Source organism: Silurus aristotelis (assembly GCF_946808225.1).
Source record: "Silurus aristotelis genome assembly, chromosome: 20".
In the NCBI taxonomy this organism is placed as follows: Eukaryota; Metazoa; Chordata; class Actinopteri; order Siluriformes; family Siluridae; genus Silurus; species Silurus aristotelis.
Window position 1 is genome coordinate 9,525,183 of NC_139593.1, and position 22,604 is coordinate 9,547,786.

The following is a 22,604-nucleotide window of genomic DNA, read 5'->3' on the forward strand; positions in this document are numbered from 1 at the left end:
AAAGAAAGAAAGAAAGAAAGAAAGAAAGAAAGAAAGAACAAAAGTAACGAAAGAAAGAAAGAAAGAACGAAAGAAAGAAAGAAACGAAAGAAAGAAAGAAAGAAAGAAAGAAAGAAAGAAACGAAAGAAAGAAAGAAAGAAAGAAAGAAAGAAAGAAAGAAAGAAAGAAACGAAAGAAAGAAAGAAAGAAAGAAAGAAAGAAAGAAAGAAAGAACGAAAGAAAGAAAGAAAGAAAGAACAAAAGAACAAAAGAACAAAAGAAAGAAAGAAAGAAAGAAAGAAAGAAAGAACAAAAGTAACGAAAGAAAGAACAAAAGTAACGAAAGAAAGAAAGAAAGAACAAAACTAACGAAAGAAAGAAAGAAAGAAAGAACAAAACTAACGAAAGAAAGAAAGAAAGAAAGAACGAACAAAAGTAACGAAAGAAAGAAAGAAAGAAAGAACAAAAGAAAGAAAGAAAGAAAGTAACGAAAGAAAGAAAGAAAGAAAGAAAGAAAGAAAGAAAGAAAGAAAGAAAGAAAGAAAGTAACGAAAGAAAGAAAGAAAGAAAGAAAGAAAGAAAGAAAGAAAGAAAGAAAGAAAGAAAGAAAGAAAGAAAGAAAGAAAGTAACGAAAGAAAGAAAGAAAGAAAGAACAAAAGTAACGAAAGAAAGAAAGAAAGAAAGAAAGAAAGAAAGAAAGAAAGAAAGAAAGAAAGAAAGAAAGAAAGAACAAAAGTAACGAAAGAAAGAAAGAACAAAAGTAACGAAAGAAAGAAAGAAAGAAAGAAAGAAAGAAAGAAAGAAAGAAAGAAAGAAAGAAAGAAAGAAAAAGAAAGAAAGAAAGAACAAAAGTAAGAAAGAAAGAACAAAAGTAAGAAAGAAAGAACAAAAATAACGAAAGAAAGAAAGAAAGAAAGAAAGAAAGAAAGAAAGAAAGAAAGAAAGAAAGAAAGAAAGAAAGAAAGAAAGAAAGAAAGAAAGAAAGAAAGAAAGAAAGATCAGAAAACAAGAAGGCAAAAAGAAAGAAAGAAAGATCAGAAAACAAGAAGGCAAAAAGAAAGAAAGTTTTTCCCGAAACATTAGAAGCACACTGCTGGAACAGGACCATGCTCCAGCTCCATGAAGATCTGCTTTACATGAGTGGTCTGCTATAGAGCTCTGACCTCAACCTTATTGAACACCATTGAGATGAATGTGAACGCTGACTGAACCCCAGACCTCCTCACCTCACCTGACTTTACTAACACCCTTGTGGATGAATGATCACAAATCTCCACAACCACACTTCAAAATCTAGTGGAATGGGCTGTTCCATTAACTCCCTAAACTTTTGTCTATATAATCTAGTTAATGTTGTAGAATGGTGACGAAACTAATTATTTCCTGTTATCAGTTGCATTGAATGTTAAATAAATATATTTAAAGAAAGCATCACTAACAATTACATGCAGTCTGGAATCTGTATATATTGATATAGAAACAAACATTAATAAAAAATCAAACCAGTGACTTGAATTATAATCAGAACTGCTGCTATTTATCGCTGCATGACTAAGAATTTATAAATAAATAAAAAAAACAAGCATCATGAAACCATGTACGTGTTTTGTGTATATTTGTTATGCAGGCAGTAGAGTATTTTATTTGCTGTGGGCCGCATCTCAGATCATCTTACTATTACTTTAATGCATTTACAAGTAAACTGCTAGAAGCACAGGCTGATGGAAAAGTGGACTCTAAAAAGACACTCACTTTGTAGTTGGTTCCAGAGCGGCTTACGCACAACATGTGAGCTCCGTTATCCAACTCTACACACAGCTCCCAGCTCTTCCTCTCCTGTTCAGTGTTAGAGACTCTGCAAAAACACACACACAACCAAAATCTTACACTAATACCATTATCACTAATGGGTGTGGAACATCCAGCTGTTTTTATGTACTAACAGGAAACAATAATAGCCAAAACATATTTTGTATACTGTGTAATACAAGTACATCACTATCTCAAAATGCAATTAAAGGGTTTTGTTTAAATCCCAGACCAGAGATTGTTTTTTTTTGTTTGTTTTAAGAACTTCCATCTCTAAACTGTGAATAAATAAATAAAAACAATCCCAGTCACAAACTAAAGCTGCAAAAGTGGTAAAATGTTGGAAATACTCATTTACATTTACGGCATTTGGCATATACCCTTATCCAGGCCGACTTACATTTTATTTCATTCATATAAGTGAGCAGTTATGGGGTTAAGGGCCTTGCTCAGGGGCCCAGTACCGGAAGCTTGGTGTGGCTGGGGTTTGAACACTCGAACGTCAAGTCCAAAGTTTAATGCCTTAACTACTAAGCTACCACCTCCCCTGGTATACTCTGTACAAAAATGTGAGTGATTTTATTTGCTTGTTAAACATAGAAAATCCCTGCAAAATATAAAGAAATAAATCAAACTTTTATACACACACACACACACACACACACACACACACACACACACATATATATATAAATATATATGAAAATACACACAGACATAATTACATACACTATTTCCAGAAGTATTGGGTCACCTAGTCATAAGCATGGTATGGATTTTTCAGCATTGCATTCTACATTTAGTTCCGATTTGCTCACAAGGGTGTTATGAAAGGCAGGTACTGATGTAGGTGAGGAGGCCTGGGGTGCAGTCAGCGTTCCAATTCATCCCAAATGTGTTCAGTAGGGATGAGATCAGAGCTCTATAGAGGGCCACTCAAAATCTTTCTCTCCAAAGCATGTAAACCAGATCTTCAAAGAGCTCACTTTGTGCACAGGGGCATTGCCATGCTGGAACAGGTTTGGGTTTCCAAGTTCAGGTGAATGCAAAATTTCAGAATAAAAACATCTAAAGACGTCCTGTAAAATTAAGTGCCTCCAGCTTTGTGATAACCGTTTGGAAAAGAACCACATATCTGTCCTCTAAAAATAACTCAACATATAGACATTATTGTCTAAATAACTAGCAACAAATGTGAGTACACCCCAAGTGATAACAGCTGTACGTTGCTCAACCGTGCAAAGCCACATGTCCTATTCGTCATGTTCATGTTTGTCTGCTTGACAGAACCAGACAAATTTGTGTATCTTGTATTAGAGCAGTTACAATGTGGTGCTTTGAGTACAATTCTCTCATACTGACCACTGGATGTTCAACATGACACCTCATAAAAAAGTTGTTTTTTTTAGACTAGAATTATAGAATAGAATTGCTAGGCTGTAAGATACATTTCATATATATAATTTTTCACATAATCTCTTCAGTATTAATGTATAATTTTGAAAATAATACAAATAAAGAAAAATCACAGAGAGAGAAGAGTGGCCAGTCTTTTTACTTTAACTCATTTCTGAACTTTGTGGTTTAAACTGTAGAGAAATATCCAAATGCTGAGGCACGTTTAATATATTTATTATATATTATATAATTATAATATAAAAAGGCTTACAGTGTTGGAGCACCTCTAGTGTCTTCAATCTTACCTAGGAAGATATCTTACCTATCTTAGGAAGATATATAGTGCTGTTCTCACTGGGGAACATAATCATGCTCGTAACCTTGGGGTAACTATGGACAATCAACTGTCCTTCTCCTCGCATGTTGCTAAAGTGGCCCGTTCTTGTCGATTTTTATTCTCTACAACATCTGAAGGATTCGACCATTTCTGTCCACACAGGCTGCCCAGGTGCTTGTTCAGGCTCTTGTCATTTCGAGACTTGACTACTGCAGCTCTCTGCTGGCAGATCTTCTTCTAAACGCTATTATCCACTGCAAGTGATCCAAAATGCAGCTGCACGACTTGTGTTCAATCTGCACAAGTTCTCCCACCCCACCCCACCGCTGCGCTCCCTTCACTGGCGTCCAGTAGCAGCACGTATCAGATTCAAAACACTGATGCCTACAAGGCCAAAAATGGACCAGCACCGCTCTACCTCAGAGACCTCATCACACCTCGCACTGCATGAGATCCTCCAGCACTGCTCGACTGGTACCACCTTCTCTCAGAATGAGAAATAAGTATACTTCAAGGCTCTTCTCTGTTCTGGCACTGAGGTGGTGGAATGAACTTCCCCTGGCTATCTTTAAGCGACGGTTGAAGACCTTCCTCTTCCTGAAACACTTAAATTAGCAATTTTCAAAGTTTCCTTTGTAGAAATCAAGAGTTATAATCTGATTTATATTACGTTTGTAATTTAGCGTACCAGTGTACATTTATTCATTGATAAAGAATCAAAGCACTTCTGTACGTCGCTCTGGACACGGGCGTCTGCTAAATGCCGCAAATGTAAATAAGGATGCCCAAAATATTGCCCATTTATTTTTTCATTAGAAATAATCTGCATTTTATCGCTCTCATCAAGGTATCACACCATACAAATAAGTGCAAATCAGAGGGAAAAGGAGTTCGGCCCGCTGAGAACTAAGACATAAGGTGTCGCCCCCAGATGCAGGAAAGACAAACTTTCATTTGTTTATCTCAATAACAAAAGAAGTAGCGCACAAAAAAACAGTGTCTGTCCCCTGCCTAATCCTTCCTCTCTGACTTCCTGCTTACAGAACCGCAGCCTTGCTGATGCTGGACACATGTAGAGTCACAACACACACCCACACACATACATACATACACACACACCCTGCAGACGCAGAGGATATCGTTTGATTGACAGCTCCTCTGTTACCAGATCTAAAGTAAATCAATTAGTGGGAGAGTTTTTTTCCACTATGGTGGGCCACACTCATTACAAAAGAGAGCCACACTGCCACACACACACTCACTCATGAATAACTTTAGAAAACGATCAAAAAAGTGGAGGCAGGGGAGAGGGAGAGATGTTTGGACAGATGGCTTGGTGGAGCGTGTGTTTTTTGGCCAGTGCAACAGATCTCACAGAAAATAATGAGTCTTTTACCAGAGTTAGTAACATGCAGAATGTCACAATTTCATCTCAGGATAGAAATAAACTAACAAGACATGATGTTTACAATCATGAAGCAAAAAAGACTGAACACGTGTAGTTGTGACTGCGATTTTAGAAAGTAGATTGAATGTATTATAACACCGCTTTGTTTAATTCTTTATTCCCACTGGTCAGAAGGTGTCGATTACTCTTCAAGAACATCAGCTCTGTCCCTAGAACCAGCTGCAATGTTCATTTTCACAAACTTGTCCCAATGTGTTATCATTTCTAGCGTCACATTTACACAGACTTTTATTGAGGACTCCTTACATAAATGCTAACGGTGTAGATGTGTAATTATTGATGTTGTTTCTGTAGGAAATTGTTTTTTTTTTTTTTTGGGAATGAAGTCTTAACATTAAGACACAGGACGACGTTCCCTCTTTACCCCGACGATGTTTGCTTTTGTCGGTTCTTTTTTTTTTTTTTTTAACTCGTGTGCTAATTTGCTTAGCTGAATAGACAATCAGAGCTCTATTTCTCGAATCCGCATGCAGAATCGGCCAAAATCAGCTGAGGCCATTCAACTAAAGCCATCAGTGCGAAACGCAGGAAAAACTAAAGCTCAAAAAAAAAAAAAAAAAAAACACCTGACATTGCACAACGGCTGACTGTCAGCTTGATGTGTCCCAGGCTTTAGAAATATAGAGCTATTGTGGAGGGAAATACATAGTTTATAGCTGCTGTAATCTTATAAAAGAGCTGCAGTGGCAGATGGTACACAGCTTTTAATATAACTAAAAATGGATCAAAATTACAATGTGTAGTTCTTTAATGAAATCAAAAGTGAAATAAAAGGATTAATGGAAAAATCACACCACCCTGTCACTGATCAGATCATTCAATACCTCGTGATCAGTCGGAACGGAGAATCCTGCAGTGCTGTGGTATAACTGATTAAGGAATTTACATTTTTCTAAGTAGTTCACATGTCTAGCTTTAATTCAGTAAACGATACATTTTCAGGGATTTCAACCTGCACTAATGCTCGCTATCAGAATCAAATTCAATAATACAGTCAAGAAGCTCTTCAGTATTAAGTCACTTCCTGTCACTGACCTCTGTTGTCCCAGGAACCTTTGTGCACGGAGTTGAGAGGCTACATAGAGAGCAGAGGCTGCAGCCAGGAGCTCGCGCTGCTCACCGGCCGTCAGCGGGTGACCTTTGAACCCTTCGGGGTAAACCTCAGGCAGGAAGTTGGTGCTGATGTCGCCCGAGATGAAACGCGGGTGAACAATGATTTCTCTTAAGAGAGAAATGTTATGAGTCACACCTGAAAGAGGGAGAGAAAAATGCAAGGTGGAAATTTAATCGAGTCCTTTATTTTAATATGATGAGGCAGACTGAACGTTCCTGAGTGTCTTCATCCTCAGTGGGTACTTGCTATTGCTTTTGCACAAACCATTTTGTTTACATTTTGTTTCATTACATTGTTCACTCCCGTACTCAGTTCTCTTTTACACACCTGTACTAAGGCTGTAATATATAATTGCAATGACAATAAAAGCTTCTTGACTCTCTTGACTTGAATTACCTCTGATAACATAATTATCAAGTGCATCCTCCATTTTCTTCAGCGCCTCAGCTCTCGTGGCTCCGTACGTGACCAACTACACACACATAACACGCACTTAGACTCAAATACACGCCATTCAAATGGATCAAAGTCACAGCACAGACTCAACACCATCCAAAAGATTCCTCTTACTTTGGAGATCATGGGGTCGTAGTAGATGCTGATTTCACTTCCTTCTTGAATGCCGCTGTCCACACGCACCTTGAGAGGAAATGGGGGTGGGGGGTGGTTTATAACACACAAAGTATAAAAACAAGATGCAAACAAGTAACCAATTTAATTTATTTAACGTTACGAGTTATGAATCCTGAGCAAACCCAAACGATAACGGGGGTACATAGAGGCATATTTAACACAAATGTTTTGGTTTTTTTGCATTAAACTATACATTGCTCCACATTTTCCCGTAAACATTTATGAATATGCAAATTAGAAAATTACCCTAGCTTCCCGAATGATTATATGTGAGCAAAACAGCTTGTGTCTAATAATGTGAAGGATTTCAATCAAACAAATTAAATAAATGGCTCGTTTACAAAAACAGCTGTAGGTACCACACTATAATCTATTAATAATCTACATATCGGATGTGATCATGAGGTGAAATCATAAAACATTTGTACACAAATGCAGAATAAGTTACATTTAATGGTGGGATCTTCCTCTATTTGTTCCCTAATATTGTCTTTGCTAACATCCACCAAATCCAATATCATGTCACAGCCACCAACAACTAAATGTTCTTCCTACAGCTGCGTTCTACGATCTTTTTTTTGCAACATGGACAAGTTTCAGACAAGACAAGTGGTTATATTTTGTCCCAGAAAAGTGCCATCTTTCCTCTTCCACATCCTTTTGTTTTTCAAGTTATATTGTATCCCAGTAGAGTGCTATGCTCCCTCTTCCACATATAACTTAAATATAAAAATAAAAAGCAGTATTGTTTTCCAGAAAAGTTCCTGAAGCCCAGAAAACACAGCTTGTTTTGCTTTCTTGAACAGAATAAGGACTCCTGATCCTGAACAAATGAATAAACGCACCAATAGAGATTCTGTTTAAAGTGTTTTTTTAATCCCGTGTTTGAGTGGATTTTGCTTTAATAGTTATCCAGTAGTGGATTGAACAAGAGCTAATACAGTACAGACTCTCCACTAGTGCATTCTTTCTATTATTGTAATATCAGGAGTCCTAATTCTGTCTAATAGAGCAAAATTAGCTGTTTTCTAGGTGTGAGGGATTCTCTCTCTCTCTCTCTCTCTCTCTCTCTCGTCAGTCAGTCAGTCAGTCAGTCAGTGCTATGCTAACCAACCGGGTCATAAATGACAACCGAATAATTACAGACTGCCACAACATTCAGGATTAATGCCACTACTGGACTGCAGTTCATGGCTGACGTGTCAATATGGACTTAAAGGAAAGAGGAGGGGGAAAAGAAAAAAAACTCCTCCAAAAGAAAATCATGATGCAATGTAGGTCAGCGTTATGAAACCCAAATAACTCGATCCGCACTCAGAGAGACAGGGACGGACGAATTTATCAGAGACGGAACAGCCCCGCGTTCTGATCAAAGAGTTTTACAACATCCTGAGGAAGTCCAGGTTTATACAATACGGTTATATAAAGTCTTCTTTAATGCGTATTTTTGCCTTTATTGTCCTGAACAACAAACAGATGAAAAAGACAATAGCGTATTTCCAAGCTGTGCTATTTTAAGACTCACAGCACCACAAACCCAGTAAACCAGTAAAAATGTGTATGTGTGGGTGTATTAGGAGTTAAAAAATAAACAGAAGCTGAGCAGTGATGTCCTCGTTGAGCTCTGGTTTCTTTACACTATTAACAGTGTAAATGTTCTGCTGTACCTGCTATAAGATATGGAGGCATCGGTCACCCCGCAGCACGATAAATACCTTGATACTCAGAAACATTAAGATTGCACATTTGTAGCTAATGAGTATAAACACACATGAAAGACATACGCACAAAACGCACGCACACACAGGATGGCCTGAGATCTGGTATCAATTACATGTTTACTTTTGAGGCAGGAAAGCTGTAAAGAGGTAAACCCCCCACAGTCTAGGCTTCAAAGCACATCTGAGCTATGAGCATCCTGACCAAACACTCCAGCTCCACACACACACACACACACACACACACACACACACACGCACACGCACACGCACACGCACACGCACTTAAAACAGAACGGAAAGGAGTACTAATGTAGGATGTGTTTTGACTCTAATACGCTTATGATCCTGTTGATTTGTGTATTCTGAACAAATACTGAACTTCATTTATCAACCTGTAGGCAAATGTACTTATTATACTTAATTTCGAGCGCTTACACTCAATGTAGAGCTGTTACACTCAATGTGCTTAATGTAGAGCTGTTACACCTAATGTACTTAATGTAGAGCTCTTACACTTAATGTGCTTAATGTAGAGCTCTTACACTTAATGTAGAGCTCTTACACTCAATGTGCTTAATGTAGAGCTCTTACACTTAATGTAGAGCTCTTACACTTAATGTAGAGCTCTTACACTTAATGTAGAGCTCTTACAGTCAATGTGCTTAATCTAGAGCTTTTACACTCAATGTAGAGCTCCTACACTCAATGTGGAGCTCTTACACGCAATGTACCTAATGTAGAGCTCTTACACTCAATGTAGAGCTCTTACACTCAATGTGCTTAATGTAGAGCTCTTACACTGAATGTAGAGCTCTACATTCAATGTACTAAATGTAGAGCTCTTACACTTAATGTAGAGCAAACGATATGGTTCTGTAAAAAAAGGAGGAAGAGTTAGTAGGTATCTCTGGTAGCTGACATTGCAAGGCTGCCTTACTGAAACATTTAGCAAACGCTGCACCTAGGAGGCTTTTTAACCCTTAACTTTTATTTCATCTTTGAAATTTATGGAGGTTTAAATGCAGCATTTGGATGTAAATCAGCAGTCTCATGAGCATATTTAGTCAGTGTGATTTGCGTTTATTAACAAAAAGAAAACCAGTTTTACCGAAACCTGACAGATGTTTTTCATTTGGTTTAGCCAACAAAGATTTTAACAAGTAAAACCTTGATTAATGATGAACATGTCATTGTAAAATTATATAAATAATACAAAAACACTGTATCTCGGAAAAAAAAAAACAATGAATGGAAGGACTACTAGAGATTTAATGTAAAAGGAGATTAGCAAATGAGTGCTGGTACAGTGTAGATGTACCTTATAATATGGCCTAAGTCAGTATAAGTGAACTTGCAGCAAAAGTAAAGCAGCTGGCAACATTCTGTACATGTCAGTGATAGATCGAGTACTCACCCCACCGAGGTCTACAGGTTCTTCATACTGAGAGAGTCGCCCAATGGAGGGAAGCCCAAAGGATTTGTATGGATCCTATTAAAAATAAAATAAAATCAACGTCAATCAATAACATGGGATAAGTGCTAATCCTTCTCTGCAGGTCCAAACAGCATATTGATGAATATATAAATCACAGCCCAAGCATTTTTGATGGTGTGTTTGTAATAAAAACTAACCCAGCCATTATGGATGCACAAGCCAATGCACCCTTAGTGCCGGTCCCAAGCCCAGGTAAATGGGGAGGGTTGCGTTAGGAAGGGCATCCAGCGTAAAAACATGTGCCAAATCAAATATGCGGATCACAAATGAGAATTTCATAACGGATCGGTCGAGGCCCGGGTTAACAATGACCGCCACAGGTATCGTTAGCCGACAGGGTACCGGTGAAAATTGGGCTACTGTTGGCCGAAGGAGGAGAAGGAGAGATGGAAGACATCTACAGAGACGGCAGGGAAAGGAGCAGGGTAAGAGAGGGGAGGTTCGGGTTGGTACTTTAAATGTTGGTACTATGACAGGTAAAGGGAGAGAGGTAGCTGATATGATGGAGAGGAGAATGGTAGATATGCTGTGTGTTCCGGAGACCAAGTGGAAAGGGAGTAAGGCCAGGAACAATGGAGGTGGATTTAAACTGTTTTATCATGGTGTGGATGGAAAGAGAAATGGTGTAGGGGTGATTCTGAAGGAAGAGTACAGTAAGAGTGTAGTGGAGGTGAAGAGAGTTTCTGATAGGGTGATGATCGTGAAGGTGGAAGTTGAAGGGATGATGATAAATGTCATCAGTGCCTATGCTCCACAAGTTGGCTGTGAGATGGAGGTGAAGGAAAGATTCTGGAGTGAATTAGATGAAGTGGTAGATGGTGTACCTAGGAAAGAACGATTGGTGATTGGGGCAGACTTTAATGGGCATGTAGGTGAAGGGAACAGAGGTGATGAGGAGGTGATGGGTAGGTATGGTTTTAAGGAGAGGAATGTGGAAGGGCAGATGGTGGTAGATTTTGCTAAAAGGATGGAAATGGCAGTGGTGAACACTTATTTTAAGAAGAAGGAGGATCAAGGGTGACGTATAAGAGTGGAGGAAGGTACACACAGGTGGACTATGTGCTATGCAGGAGATGCAACCTGAAGGAGATTGGAGACTGTAAGGTGTTGGCGGGGGACAGTGTAGCTAGACAGCATCGGATGGTGGTCTGTAGGATGGTTGTGGAGGTGAAGAAGAGGAGGAGAGTGAAGACTGAAAGAAGAATAAGATGGTGGAAACTTAAGGAGGAAGAGTGTAGTGTGAGGTTCAGGGAAAAGGTCAGACAGGGGCTCAGTGGTGTTGAGGTGTTGGATGATTGGGCAACTACTGCAGGCGTGATGAGGGAGGCAGCTAGAAAAGCACTTGGTGTGACATCTGGAAATAGAAAGCAAGACAAGGAGACGTAGTGGTGGAATGAGGAAGTGCAGGAGAGCATAATGTGAAAGAGGTTGGCAAAACAGAAGTGGGATAGACAGAGTGATGAGAAAAGTAGGCAGGAGTACATGGAGATGCGGCAGCAGGTAAAAAGGGATGTGGCGAAAGCCAAGGAAAAGGCATATGAGGAGCTGTATAAGAGGTTGGACACTAAGGAAGTAGAAAAGGATTTATACCGATTAGCCAGGCAGAGGGACCGAGTTGGGAAGGATGTACTGCAAGTTAGAGCAGTAAAGGATGGAGAGGGAAATGTGTTGACTAGTGAGGAGAGCGTGTTGAGAAGGTGGAGGGAGTATTTTGAGCAGCTGATGAATGAGGAAAATCTGAGAGAGAGAAGGTTGGACGATGTGGACTTGGTGAAGCAGGATGTGGATAGGATTAGTAAGGAGGAAGTGAGAGCAGTGATTAAGAGGATGAAGAGTGGAAAGTCGGTTGGACCAGATGACATACCGGTAGAAGCGTGGAGATGTTTAGGAGAGATGGCAGTGGAGTTTTTGACCAGATTGTTTAACAGGACTTTGGAAGGTCAGAAGATGCCTGAGGAATGGAGAAGAAGTGTGCTGGTACCGATCATTCAGCATAAAGGAGGTGTGCAGTCTTGCAGTAACTACAGGGGAATTAAGTTGATCAGTCACACCATGAAGTTATGGGAAAGAGTAGTGGAAGCCAGGCTGAGAGAAGAGGTGACCATCTGTGAGCAACAGTATGGTTTCATGCCGAGGAAGAGCACCACAGATGCCTTATTTGCTTTGAGGATATTGATGGAGAAGTATAGAGAAGGACAGAAGGAATTGCATTGTGTATTTGTGGATTTAGAGAAAGCGTACGACAGGATGCCAAGAGAGGAGTTGTGGTATTGTATGAGGAAGTCAGGTGTGTCAGAGAAGTATGTGAGGGTGGTGCAGGACATGTATGAGGACAGTGTGACGGCAGTGAAGTGTGCAGTAGGTACGACAGACTGGTTCACGGTGAAGGTTGGACTGCATCAAGGATCGGCCCCGAGCCCTTTCCTGTTTGCAGTGGTGATGGACAGGTTGACGGACTAGGTCAGACAGGAGTCTCCCTGGACTATGATGTTTGCGGATGATATTTTGATTTGTGGTGAGAGCAGGGAGCAGGTTGAGAAGAGCCTGGAGAGGTGGAGATATGCGCTGGTGAGAAGGGGAATGAGAGTCAGTAGGAGTAAGACCGAATACATGTGTGTGAATGAGAGGAAGGGCAGTGGAGTGATGCGGTTGCAGGGAGAAGAGCTGGAAAAGGTGGAGGAGTTCAGTTACCTGGGGTCAACAGTCCAAAGTAATGGAGAATGTGTTAGAGAAGTAAAGAAAAGAGTGCAGGCAGGGTGGAGAAGAGTGACAGGAGTGATTTGTGATAGTAGGGTATCTGCAAGAATGAAAGGGAAAGTTTATAGGACTGTGGTGAGACCTGCGATGATGTATGGATTAGAGACAGTGGCATTGAGTAAAAGACAGGAGGCGGAGCTGGAGGTGGCAGAGCTGAAGATGTTGAGGTTTTGAATGGACAGGATTAGAAACAAGTTTATTAGAGTGACAGCGCATGTAGGATGTTTTGGTGACAAGGTAAGGGAGGCGAGCTTGAGATGGTTTGGACATGTGCAGAGGAGGGACATGAATTATATTGGTAGAAGAATGCTTAGGATGGAGCCACCAGGTAGGAGGAAAAGAGGAAGGCCAAGGAGGAGGTTCATGGATGTGGTGAGGGAAGACGTGCAGGTAGTTGGTGTGAAAGAGGCAGATGTAGAGGACAAGGTGGTATGGAGACGGATAATCCGCTGTGGCGACCCCTAATGGGAGCAGCCGAAAGAAGAAGAAGATAAAGTTGATCAGTCACACCATGAAGTTATGGGAAAGAGTAGTGGAAGTCAGGCTGAGAGAAGAGGTGACCATCTGTGAGCAGCAGTATGGTTTCATGCCGAGGAAGAGCACCACAGACGCATTATTTGCTTTGAGAATGTTGATAGAGATGTATAGAGAAGGTCAAAAAGTGTTGCATTGTGTGTTTGTGGATTTAGAGAAAGCGTACGACAGGGTGCCAAGAGAGGAGTTGTGGTATTGTATGAAGAAGTCTGGTGTGTCAGAGAAGTATGTGAGGGTGGTGCGGAACATGTATGAGGACAGTGTGACAGCAGTGAAGTGTGCAGTAGGAACGACAGACTGGTTTAAGGCGGAGGTTGGACTGCATCAAGGATCGGCCCTGAGCCCTTTCCTGTTTGCAGTGGTGATGGACAGATTGAGGGACGAGGTCAGACAGAAGTCTACATGGACTATGATGTTTGCGGATGATGATATGATTTGTGGTGAGAGTAAGGAGCAGGTTGAGAAGAGCCTGGAGAGGTGAAGGTACACGCTGGAGAGAAGGGGAATGAAAGTCAGTAGGAGTAAAACAGAGTACATGTGTGTGAATGAAAGGGAGGGCAGTGGAGTGGTGCTGTTGAAGGAATTAGAGGTGGAGAAGGTGGAGGAGTTTAGGTACCTGGGGTCAACAATGCAAAGTAATGGAGAGTGTGTTAGAGAATCTGCAAGAGTGAAAGGGAAAGTTTATAGGACTGCGGTGAGACCTGTGATGTTGTATGGTTTAGAAACAGTGGCACTGAGTAAAGAACAGGAGGTGGAGCTGGAGGTAGCAGAGCCTATGTATCGCTCAATCCCAAATAAGGAGTTGTGACTTATGTATCTTTTAGTTTCAATGAATTAGACATGGCCAATGCATCAGCCTGTCCCAGTTAAGGAGGTGTGGCCTATATATCTGAGAATCTCAAAAATAAGGCGTGGCCGTTGTATCTGTCAATCCTAGTTAAGGAGGTGTAGCCTATGTATCTGTCGGTCCCTAAAAATAAGCCATGGCATCTGTCAGTGTGTGTGAAAAACAAGAAGTTTGGTTACCTCTGCGTAGACTCTGCTCTCAAAGGCCCAGCCATTAATAGGGATGTCTTCCTGTTTGTGCTGGAGCTTATAACCCTTAGCAACTAGAATCATCTGTTGCACCAAGTCTAACCCAGTAATGCACTCTGTGATAGGGTGCTCCACCTAACACAGTAACACACACACACACACACACACACACACACACACACACACACACACACACACACACACACACACACACACACACACACACACTTCAGTAGCAATCTAAAACCTTTCCCACTCATAATGATCCGAATGAAACCCTTCCTATTAGTGTGTGCATTCAGTAGTGTTACAGCTTGTTACAAGTTCTTTGAACATGTGTACACGTTAAACTCTCTGTAGAAGAGTGCACACACACCCACACCAACACCCACACCAACACCCACACACACACCTGCAGGCGTGTGTTCATCTCTAGAAAATAGAAGTTCTTCTTTGAATCGACCAGGAACTCAACAGTGCCTGCTGAGGAATATTTTACAGCTTTAGCCAGAGACACGGCCTGCTCTCCCATCGCACGCCGAGTGGCCGGGTCCAGAAATGTGCTGCAAATACACACACCCACACACCTACGTATTAGAAACTCTCATACAATAACATTACCTGTTTACACTTTATCACTCTCTATACTTTTACCGACTGACAACAGTAAACGCGACTTTTTACCTTTCGGTTGTGTCTACAATGATCAAAAAAACAATTGAATGTACTGTAATCCCCGGAATTGCATTTGCCGCATAACTAATTAGTTTGGCTGGTTAGATTAGATTTTCCCGGTCTCTCTCGGATAGCACGATAGACCATAAAACTTATACGGAATTGTTTTGATGGCGTTTTGTGTTGAAATAATGACATTTATTAATAAAAATAGAATAATTAATTATAAAATGAAGTAAAATGTAAATACAGTACAGTACTTTATACATAAAATATTTTTTGGGGTGGTGTCCGTTTATCGCGGTTTTTCGTTTAACGCGGCCGGTTTTGAAACATAACCATCGCAATAAACGGGGGATTACTGTATTTGGTTTCCTCAAACAGCCCCTTTTAGTATATTTAAGAGAAAAATAACAGGCCAACCAAACCAACCAAATCCTATTCACATTTTTGGTACATATGATGTGTGAAACCAATCGTGTATTAATCCAGTATTAATGATTCCAGTTTGGCGAGTGTCAGGCCAAATGAAACACCACTGACCGAATGACCAACCAAAACACACACACACACACACACACACACACACACACACACACACACACACACACACACACACACACACACACACACACACACACACACACACACACACACACACACACACACACACACACACACACCTGGGGGCCTCTTCTACCACTTTCTGGTTGCGTCTCTGGATGGAGCACTCTCTCTCATTCAGCCACAAAGCGTTTCCATGCTTATCAGCCAAAACCTGTACATATGTAAAATTCACACAAGCGCACGCACACACACACACACACACACACACAATTGACTGAATTAATTGAAATCAATCATTAGGCTCATCATCCACTATCCAAAGCCTACATTTAACAAGTTTACATGTAACCGTTTGACAAAAACATTTATTATGATAATAATATAAAACCACATCCACACATTTCCTTATAACCCCTTATTCTAAACGTTTCTTTTTCTAGTTTTGTACTGAAGTTTGACTGCAATGCAACTACTAAGAAAAGTATTATATAAAGTGTGTTATGCTAAATCTTTTTCCATAAATAAATGCTCTATATTTTATGGTACTTGCTTTCACAGGCATTGCTAATTTACATCTCAGTTGTAAAGTTGCAGCTCAAATTTATTATCATCCACATCAATTGAAGCTTTATTTTAATCTCTCTTTAGTGTGTAAGGTGTGGTCTAGGTGCCATGTTGTAAAGTGTTAAAACATTAAGAAATGTGGTTAAGGTGTAGCCAAATGTATTTTTAGTTTAAACAACATTGCTTTTTTTTTTACCTTTTGAGAAAGAAAAGTGAATGTTCAAGCTGACAGTGAGTAATAAAACATGTATTTCAGCCAAAATCTCTTCAATAAACACATCCTGCATATATTTTAAATGTTTAATCTCACAGTAAATGAAGAGCAGTGACTTGGAGAAGATGCATGAATGATGCCAAAAGGTTGTAATTTTATAATAGACACTGTACTATAATTCATTAGTGAATTCATATGACTGATAAAAATAAATGAATTGATTATAAATTCAGTACATTCACCCCATTGCACCAGTGTAAAGCTGCATAATGAAATGGAGAGAAATTATATAAATGAAATATCTGAGAAACTTTAGGAGGAAAGTGGGAAGAAAATGCATCAAAATAGGACAGCTCTTATCATCACAAAGTCCCACAAGATCACCTGGATCTCGATGTGTCTAGGGTTATCGATGTACTTCTCGATAAGGAGTCGATCATCTCCGAAACTGGATGCAGCCTCTTGAGAGGAAAAACGAAAACCTTCCCTATGGAGACACAACATATGTTAACACGTCAGGGTTTTCCCAGTTTGACGACTTTTCTACTGATCTCTAACAATATTAAACAATACAACAATAGATAATGACTGATATTTAGACTAAGATGATGCTGATAAGTCTGGATTGGTTCATGTTCCTCACGCATACACTGATTGGTCAGTTAGAGTGGTGCTTGAAGGGTCACACAGTGTGGCCATATCAAGGCTTTCCTCTTATCAGTTAAGAATCTCTTTAGTCTCATCTCACTCTCACCTTTTGTCGCACTTTCTTGGCTGAAGATAAAAATCCAATTACAACTCAAACAAAAGCAGGACTTCACCTCAGGGATAAGGAACGCAATTAGCGGCGTCTTCGTTTGCTAAGCGTTTTTATCAGAGACTCAGACTGTCTACAGAATATAAGAGGAAAGTGTCTCGACTTCTCTAACAGCACGTGTGAAAGGAGCAGACAATAGAAATGCAGTCACTCTTTTCTCTGTAACTGCAAACCCGACAGAGAGAATTTGGGGTGTGTGTACGCTGGAGGACACACTCGACCTACGAGTCAAGCCGTAAACACACATCAGGCATAAGCACTATTAAAAGATCAATCATTCACTTCACACACACACACACACACACACACACACACGCTTCATTTTGGAGTCCTCTATAAAACACATTCATTCGATAAAAATATATTTATGTATTCAAGAGGGTAAAATCACGATTCAATTCATATTGAAATAAAATTTTATTCGTAAAAATTAAATACAAATATCTGATAATTACTTAAATTTGCATTTACATTTATTTTTTATAAACCAAATTATAAAAAAAAAAAAATTATATTATAAAACACACACACACTGTTTATTTGATAGTATGTATGTATATATAAGATATACTAAAACAAATCAAAATTCTGTATACAGAATTTTGTATTAATTAATAAAAAAAATTATAAACATTTAAAAAATATTTAAAAAAAGATTCACCTAAAAAAAATGTATTCAATAGGCATCATGTAGACTCGTTACGGTCAGCGACTAGCTCGCGCCGGCTCGAATCCTCTTTGAATTTTTTTTTTACTCCGAACAAATTTCATTTTGAGAACAGGTTTGTTTGTATCAGCGAAAGTTTGTAAAGTAAATGTTCATAAAGTGGGGAGTGTCTGTATATTTATATATAGGATTCTATATATAACATTTGTAGTATAAATAATAGTTTAAAAAAGTTATTAAATTAGTTACATAAATAGCCATGTTTACAATAAAAATATAGAAATGAAAATTATTGAAATAAAAATGTATTAAAAAATGACAGCAATTATTTTTAATAATGTTAAAATGAAGCGATAGTCAATGAAATTTCACAAAACACCACAATTATTTATCTGATTTTTCTAGACAAATTAGAAGCAAATTCATGTTACAGCATTTAATTAATAATTAAAAAAAAATATATTAAAAAAATTTACAGCATTTGGACACTAATTTTCAAGTTTTCTTTTTATGTTTCAAGTATTTTAAATCATTATCCAAAAGCTCACAGAACAAAAACAACTATCACATCAAATGTTAAATATTCTGAAGAGAAGTAACAAACATAATGAGACTTGCTAGTTTTATTCCACTTTCCCCCTCACCTTTGTGTCTTTATGGGTATTAAAATCTCAGCAACTTTGTTATAATTACAAACTGCACAATGATCTCTCACCTGGTCTCCTCATCATTCCAGGCAATCCTCATGCCTTTACCTCCACCACCAGCTGATGCTTTGATCATAACTGGGTAACCTGAGAAGGAGGAAAGAATTGTTTTACCACAAAAAAAAAAAAAAAAAAAACTCTTAAAGTTTGTAAAAATAAAATCCTAATTCCCAAGTTACTCAAAATTTGATCCGCCTGGTTTAAGGTTTGTGTTGTACAAAATCTAATGCCCAAACTCAATGTAGCCAATAAATGTCTATCTTCATACACTTCCTTTATGCATGAAGCTACCTAATATTAGTAAATAAACTACTGTTGTAATTAGTAGGCACTGGGTGGACCTTTGAGCATTACTGATACCCAAATGTGCTATGGAAAGATGTCCATATAGAAAAAGCGTTTCACTGTTACATACCGATTTCTTGTGCAATCTTCACAGCATCCTCTGCGTTCTTAAAAGAAACACAATTTTAAAAAATAAGAAATAAAAACATTTTGCTTATAATTCTTAAAATCATGGTTAATTTGATATGGGCTACATTCATATCAGAATAATTATTTTAAACAAAATACAAGTAATCAGATGAAACTGTTAGTGATATCAATATCGCAATGCAACAGTAACAGTTTTAACCAGTACCTCGGTCCGACTACATTATTGCCGATATTAGGATTCTGACTGGATTTCCTCCTTTCAGGATTAATTTGACATTAATTTGACATTATTTTTTGTAACGTCACAAACATATTGCTCTTATGGCATAGTGCCAATAGTCATAGTCTGAATTGTTAAGTATTCAGACTAGATCGCAGTAGTTGAATGTGATTTATAACAGCTTATCTCATACTAGCTTGTTGGTGCCTCTTGATTGGAAGTTGTGCTCATAGAAGAGTTTTCAAATGTAAGTGGTCATGTGTTTTCATGTGGACAGATTTATTTTTAAAAAACCTGTCTGGAAATTGCTTTTAAAACAGAGTTGTTTTAATAATTTGAATGTTTGATAACGAAGCATCCTTATTTCTGTGACTAACAATAAAGAAATATTATTAAGACATAAAGAAAGATTACTATAATAAAATAATTTCCCCCCCAAAAAAAGCATTAGAATATATGTGGACAGAATTTAGCCGGAAAAATCTCATCAAAATCTCATAATATATTGTGTATATATATATTGTGTATATATAGCGACTAGTTAGAAGAATCAATTTGTTGTCCAATTCTAATAATCAGTTACTGATTGATGTCAGTAATGATGGTGCAGTTCCTCGTTATGACCAACAGAGGGCAAGTTCTGTGCGTTTGCCCTTCTGCACTCATCTTCCTTCAGGTGGCAACCGATTATCTTTTGTGCATTTTGCTGCCTTGCACAAATATTCACGTATGTCGTGTCCTTTCTTGATCATTTCATCATTGTCTGAGCTCAGACTCTCACACACACACTTCCATTTATCCTCCTTACACAAACAGTATGTAATCAGAGCGAAGTGAGAAACCCCACAGCACGAGTACGGCCTAAGCTAAACAAATCGTGTTTTAGCGTGTGTGTGTGAGGGTTCGATAGCGATCTGGCTGATGGCATGGCGGTCGTTACTGCTCTCTCTCATATGGTAATGGCTGCTCCGACGTGCTGCTTTTGTCTGCCGTGCTTGAGCGCCGCAGCACCCCTTTATTGAGCCAATAAGGCCAGGAAGTGTCAAAACGGCCACTACATGAGGTCGTTAAAGCCCGTTTAGACCCAGGAGGGGGGATGGATGCAGAGGCCGAGATGGAGAGATGCACAGAAAAAGTCGCTCTGTGAGTTTCATAGGTTCGAATCCAACATCATCCGTTATCAGAAATACCTTTTAGACCTTAATCTGTTTTAAAGTAAATTCATAAAATTTAAAAGTTCAGTAAGAACTGATGCTCAGGATCTTTCTGGAATGATTCACCTTCATCATCTACTCATTAACATTGTATATTTAGCAAAATGGCATTGATAAAAAAAAGTGTTATCATCATAAGTATTAGTGCCATACTAAACCTTGTCTGCGTTTAACTCGTGATGTATTTCAACAACTGGATCCATAAGTTTTTTACAACTTTGTAGCACAATCACACAGAGGTCTTCCACTTAGGTCTTCCGAGCTAAGTGAAGCACTATATTTAAACCTATTTGATAAGTTTTAAATAATGGCTAGATTTAGAACGGTCTGATTGTCTTTCTCTCTACAACAAAAAAGGGAACAAGAAAAATAATTAAAAAAAAATCAACAAAAGGGGTGGATTTAAAACAATTGCTTACAAATAAATATATTTAAAATCTTATGCCAAATTCCATTATCCCAAATCATAAAAGGGAAAGATTTATGTACACGAATGAATGAACATGATACCAGTAATTGATAATGACCTCCTCCTCCTTATATAGGTCTCATTTCTGGACTATGTTAGTCAGAATTCTTACACAGACACAATCATTATCTGTTTTCATTATTTTCAGGTCTATAAATACATTAATTTAAAGTGCAGGAATTCAGTCATTGTATTAAAACTGTGAGTTTTTGAGGGTTTAATGATCCTGGACATTGGGGGAAAAATGTTAACAGGTATGCTGGTCAAATGAGAAAATCTGAGGGTTTGATATGGTGGAGAAAAGAATCTCGACTCTATGCAGTTTTGTTCGTCGCTCTGGACGAGGGCGTCTGCTAAATGCCTCAAATGTAAATTAATTTAGTATCAGCTGATATTAAACATTTACCAAAAAAGTAAAAAAAAGTTGTGTAACTATGCGATGATCTTTTAGGGGGTAGAGGTAAGTCATGTTTGCGCCTCGAAATTCCAATCTTGGTGTTTGAGGAAAGATTTTGGATTGGATTCTGCCAAACCTTTACGACTCCATCGAAGCCAGGAATGGTGTTGACTTTGGCTGCCTTGGCGAGGAGTTTACTTTCGATCTTGTCCCCCATGGCCTGAATGGCGTGTGTGTCAGGGCCGATGAAGGTGACTCCCTCGGCTGCCTGTTTAAAGAAAATAAAACATCTGGTTACCTAAAACAATAGTTCCCTTCAAATCATTACACGCAACGTAAGCGTTTAAAAAGCTCATTCGACTTCAAACTAAAGTGTTAGCAGAAAATGATGCAGCAGGTACCCCACTGCTTCACCATTGCAAACCAAATCCTCATTACTAATGCACCCTGACGGTTTGGACTTTGTAGTGTGGCCCAGCATAGCCTGGAGCTTCACCCGAGGACGTGATGAGCCCGAAAACCCCGGCCCTCGTGCAGCACGGGAAGATGAGTTCCACTTTTTAGTCTTTGTCTGGTTCGAGAATCGGGAGATTATTGCTTCCTGGCTAATATACTACAGATAGAAAAGCCTCGGGCGCTCATCAACACAGAGAGGAGTCTGTAATTAGGAGACAGATCTGACCCCATGACTCCTGCAAAACAATGCAATTAGTGTCATGAGAAAAAAAAAAAGAGAAGGAGAAGTAGATAGAGGAAAAAGAAGAGAACTCCAGCTGTAGAATAAATCCTACTGATAAATATTTATCCCCACACAACGCTGCAGTCTGATCAAAGTTGAGGTTTTGAATCAGGATTTTGTGCAATGTGAACACAATTTCAAATTCACTCCTCAGCTACATCAAGTGTCAAGTAATAAACTATAGACAGAAGCACCATAAAACCATCACTTACTACATTCATTCATATAAAGTCTCGAACTGAACACACTGTTCATCCAGATTAATACAACCAATCTTTATCATCTGACTGACTGAGATTAATTATGATAGGACCATCTCTGTAGTTACAATATCAATTTTGGAAGCAGAAAAACAAACAAATAAACAAAAAACAAAACTAAAAAAAATTTTTTTTTTTTGGCTACAATTTTATTTAAAAATATATTTTTATGTACATTTAATAAATAAAAATAATACATAAAAAAATTAAATATAAATGTTGTCAAATTAAACCATATTACATTATACTATTTTATATACAAGTTCAGCCTGTAAAAAATAATAAATAGATAAATAAAAATTAAATTTTTGCCTTTGTAAAATACAAATCATGAAAATTATGGTATTAAATTAGCCTTTTTGTCCATTACAAAAAAG

General features: G+C 38.6%; 1 protein-coding gene across 1 annotated transcript in view; it reads right to left on the reverse strand.

Annotated features, from left to right (window-relative positions):
- pcca (propionyl-CoA carboxylase subunit alpha) overlaps positions 1-22,604 on the reverse strand; it is a 51,519-nt gene that overhangs the window by 15,591 nt on the left and 13,324 nt on the right. Inside the window, exons 7-18 of the mRNA XM_083522957.1 lie at positions 21,365-21,496; positions 18,909-18,945; positions 18,502-18,580; positions 16,687-16,789; positions 15,641-15,735; positions 14,695-14,845; positions 14,274-14,417; positions 9,876-9,950; positions 6,678-6,746; positions 6,504-6,579; positions 6,029-6,242; positions 1,734-1,836 (exon numbers count right to left, since the gene is read on the reverse strand). Coding sequence (XP_083379083.1) covers positions 1,734-1,836; positions 6,029-6,242; positions 6,504-6,579; positions 6,678-6,746; positions 9,876-9,950; positions 14,274-14,417; positions 14,695-14,845; positions 15,641-15,735; positions 16,687-16,789; positions 18,502-18,580; positions 18,909-18,945; positions 21,365-21,496 — 1,278 coding nt within the window. The remainder of the gene's footprint in view (positions 1-1,733; positions 1,837-6,028; positions 6,243-6,503; positions 6,580-6,677; positions 6,747-9,875; positions 9,951-14,273; positions 14,418-14,694; positions 14,846-15,640; positions 15,736-16,686; positions 16,790-18,501; positions 18,581-18,908; positions 18,946-21,364; positions 21,497-22,604) is intronic.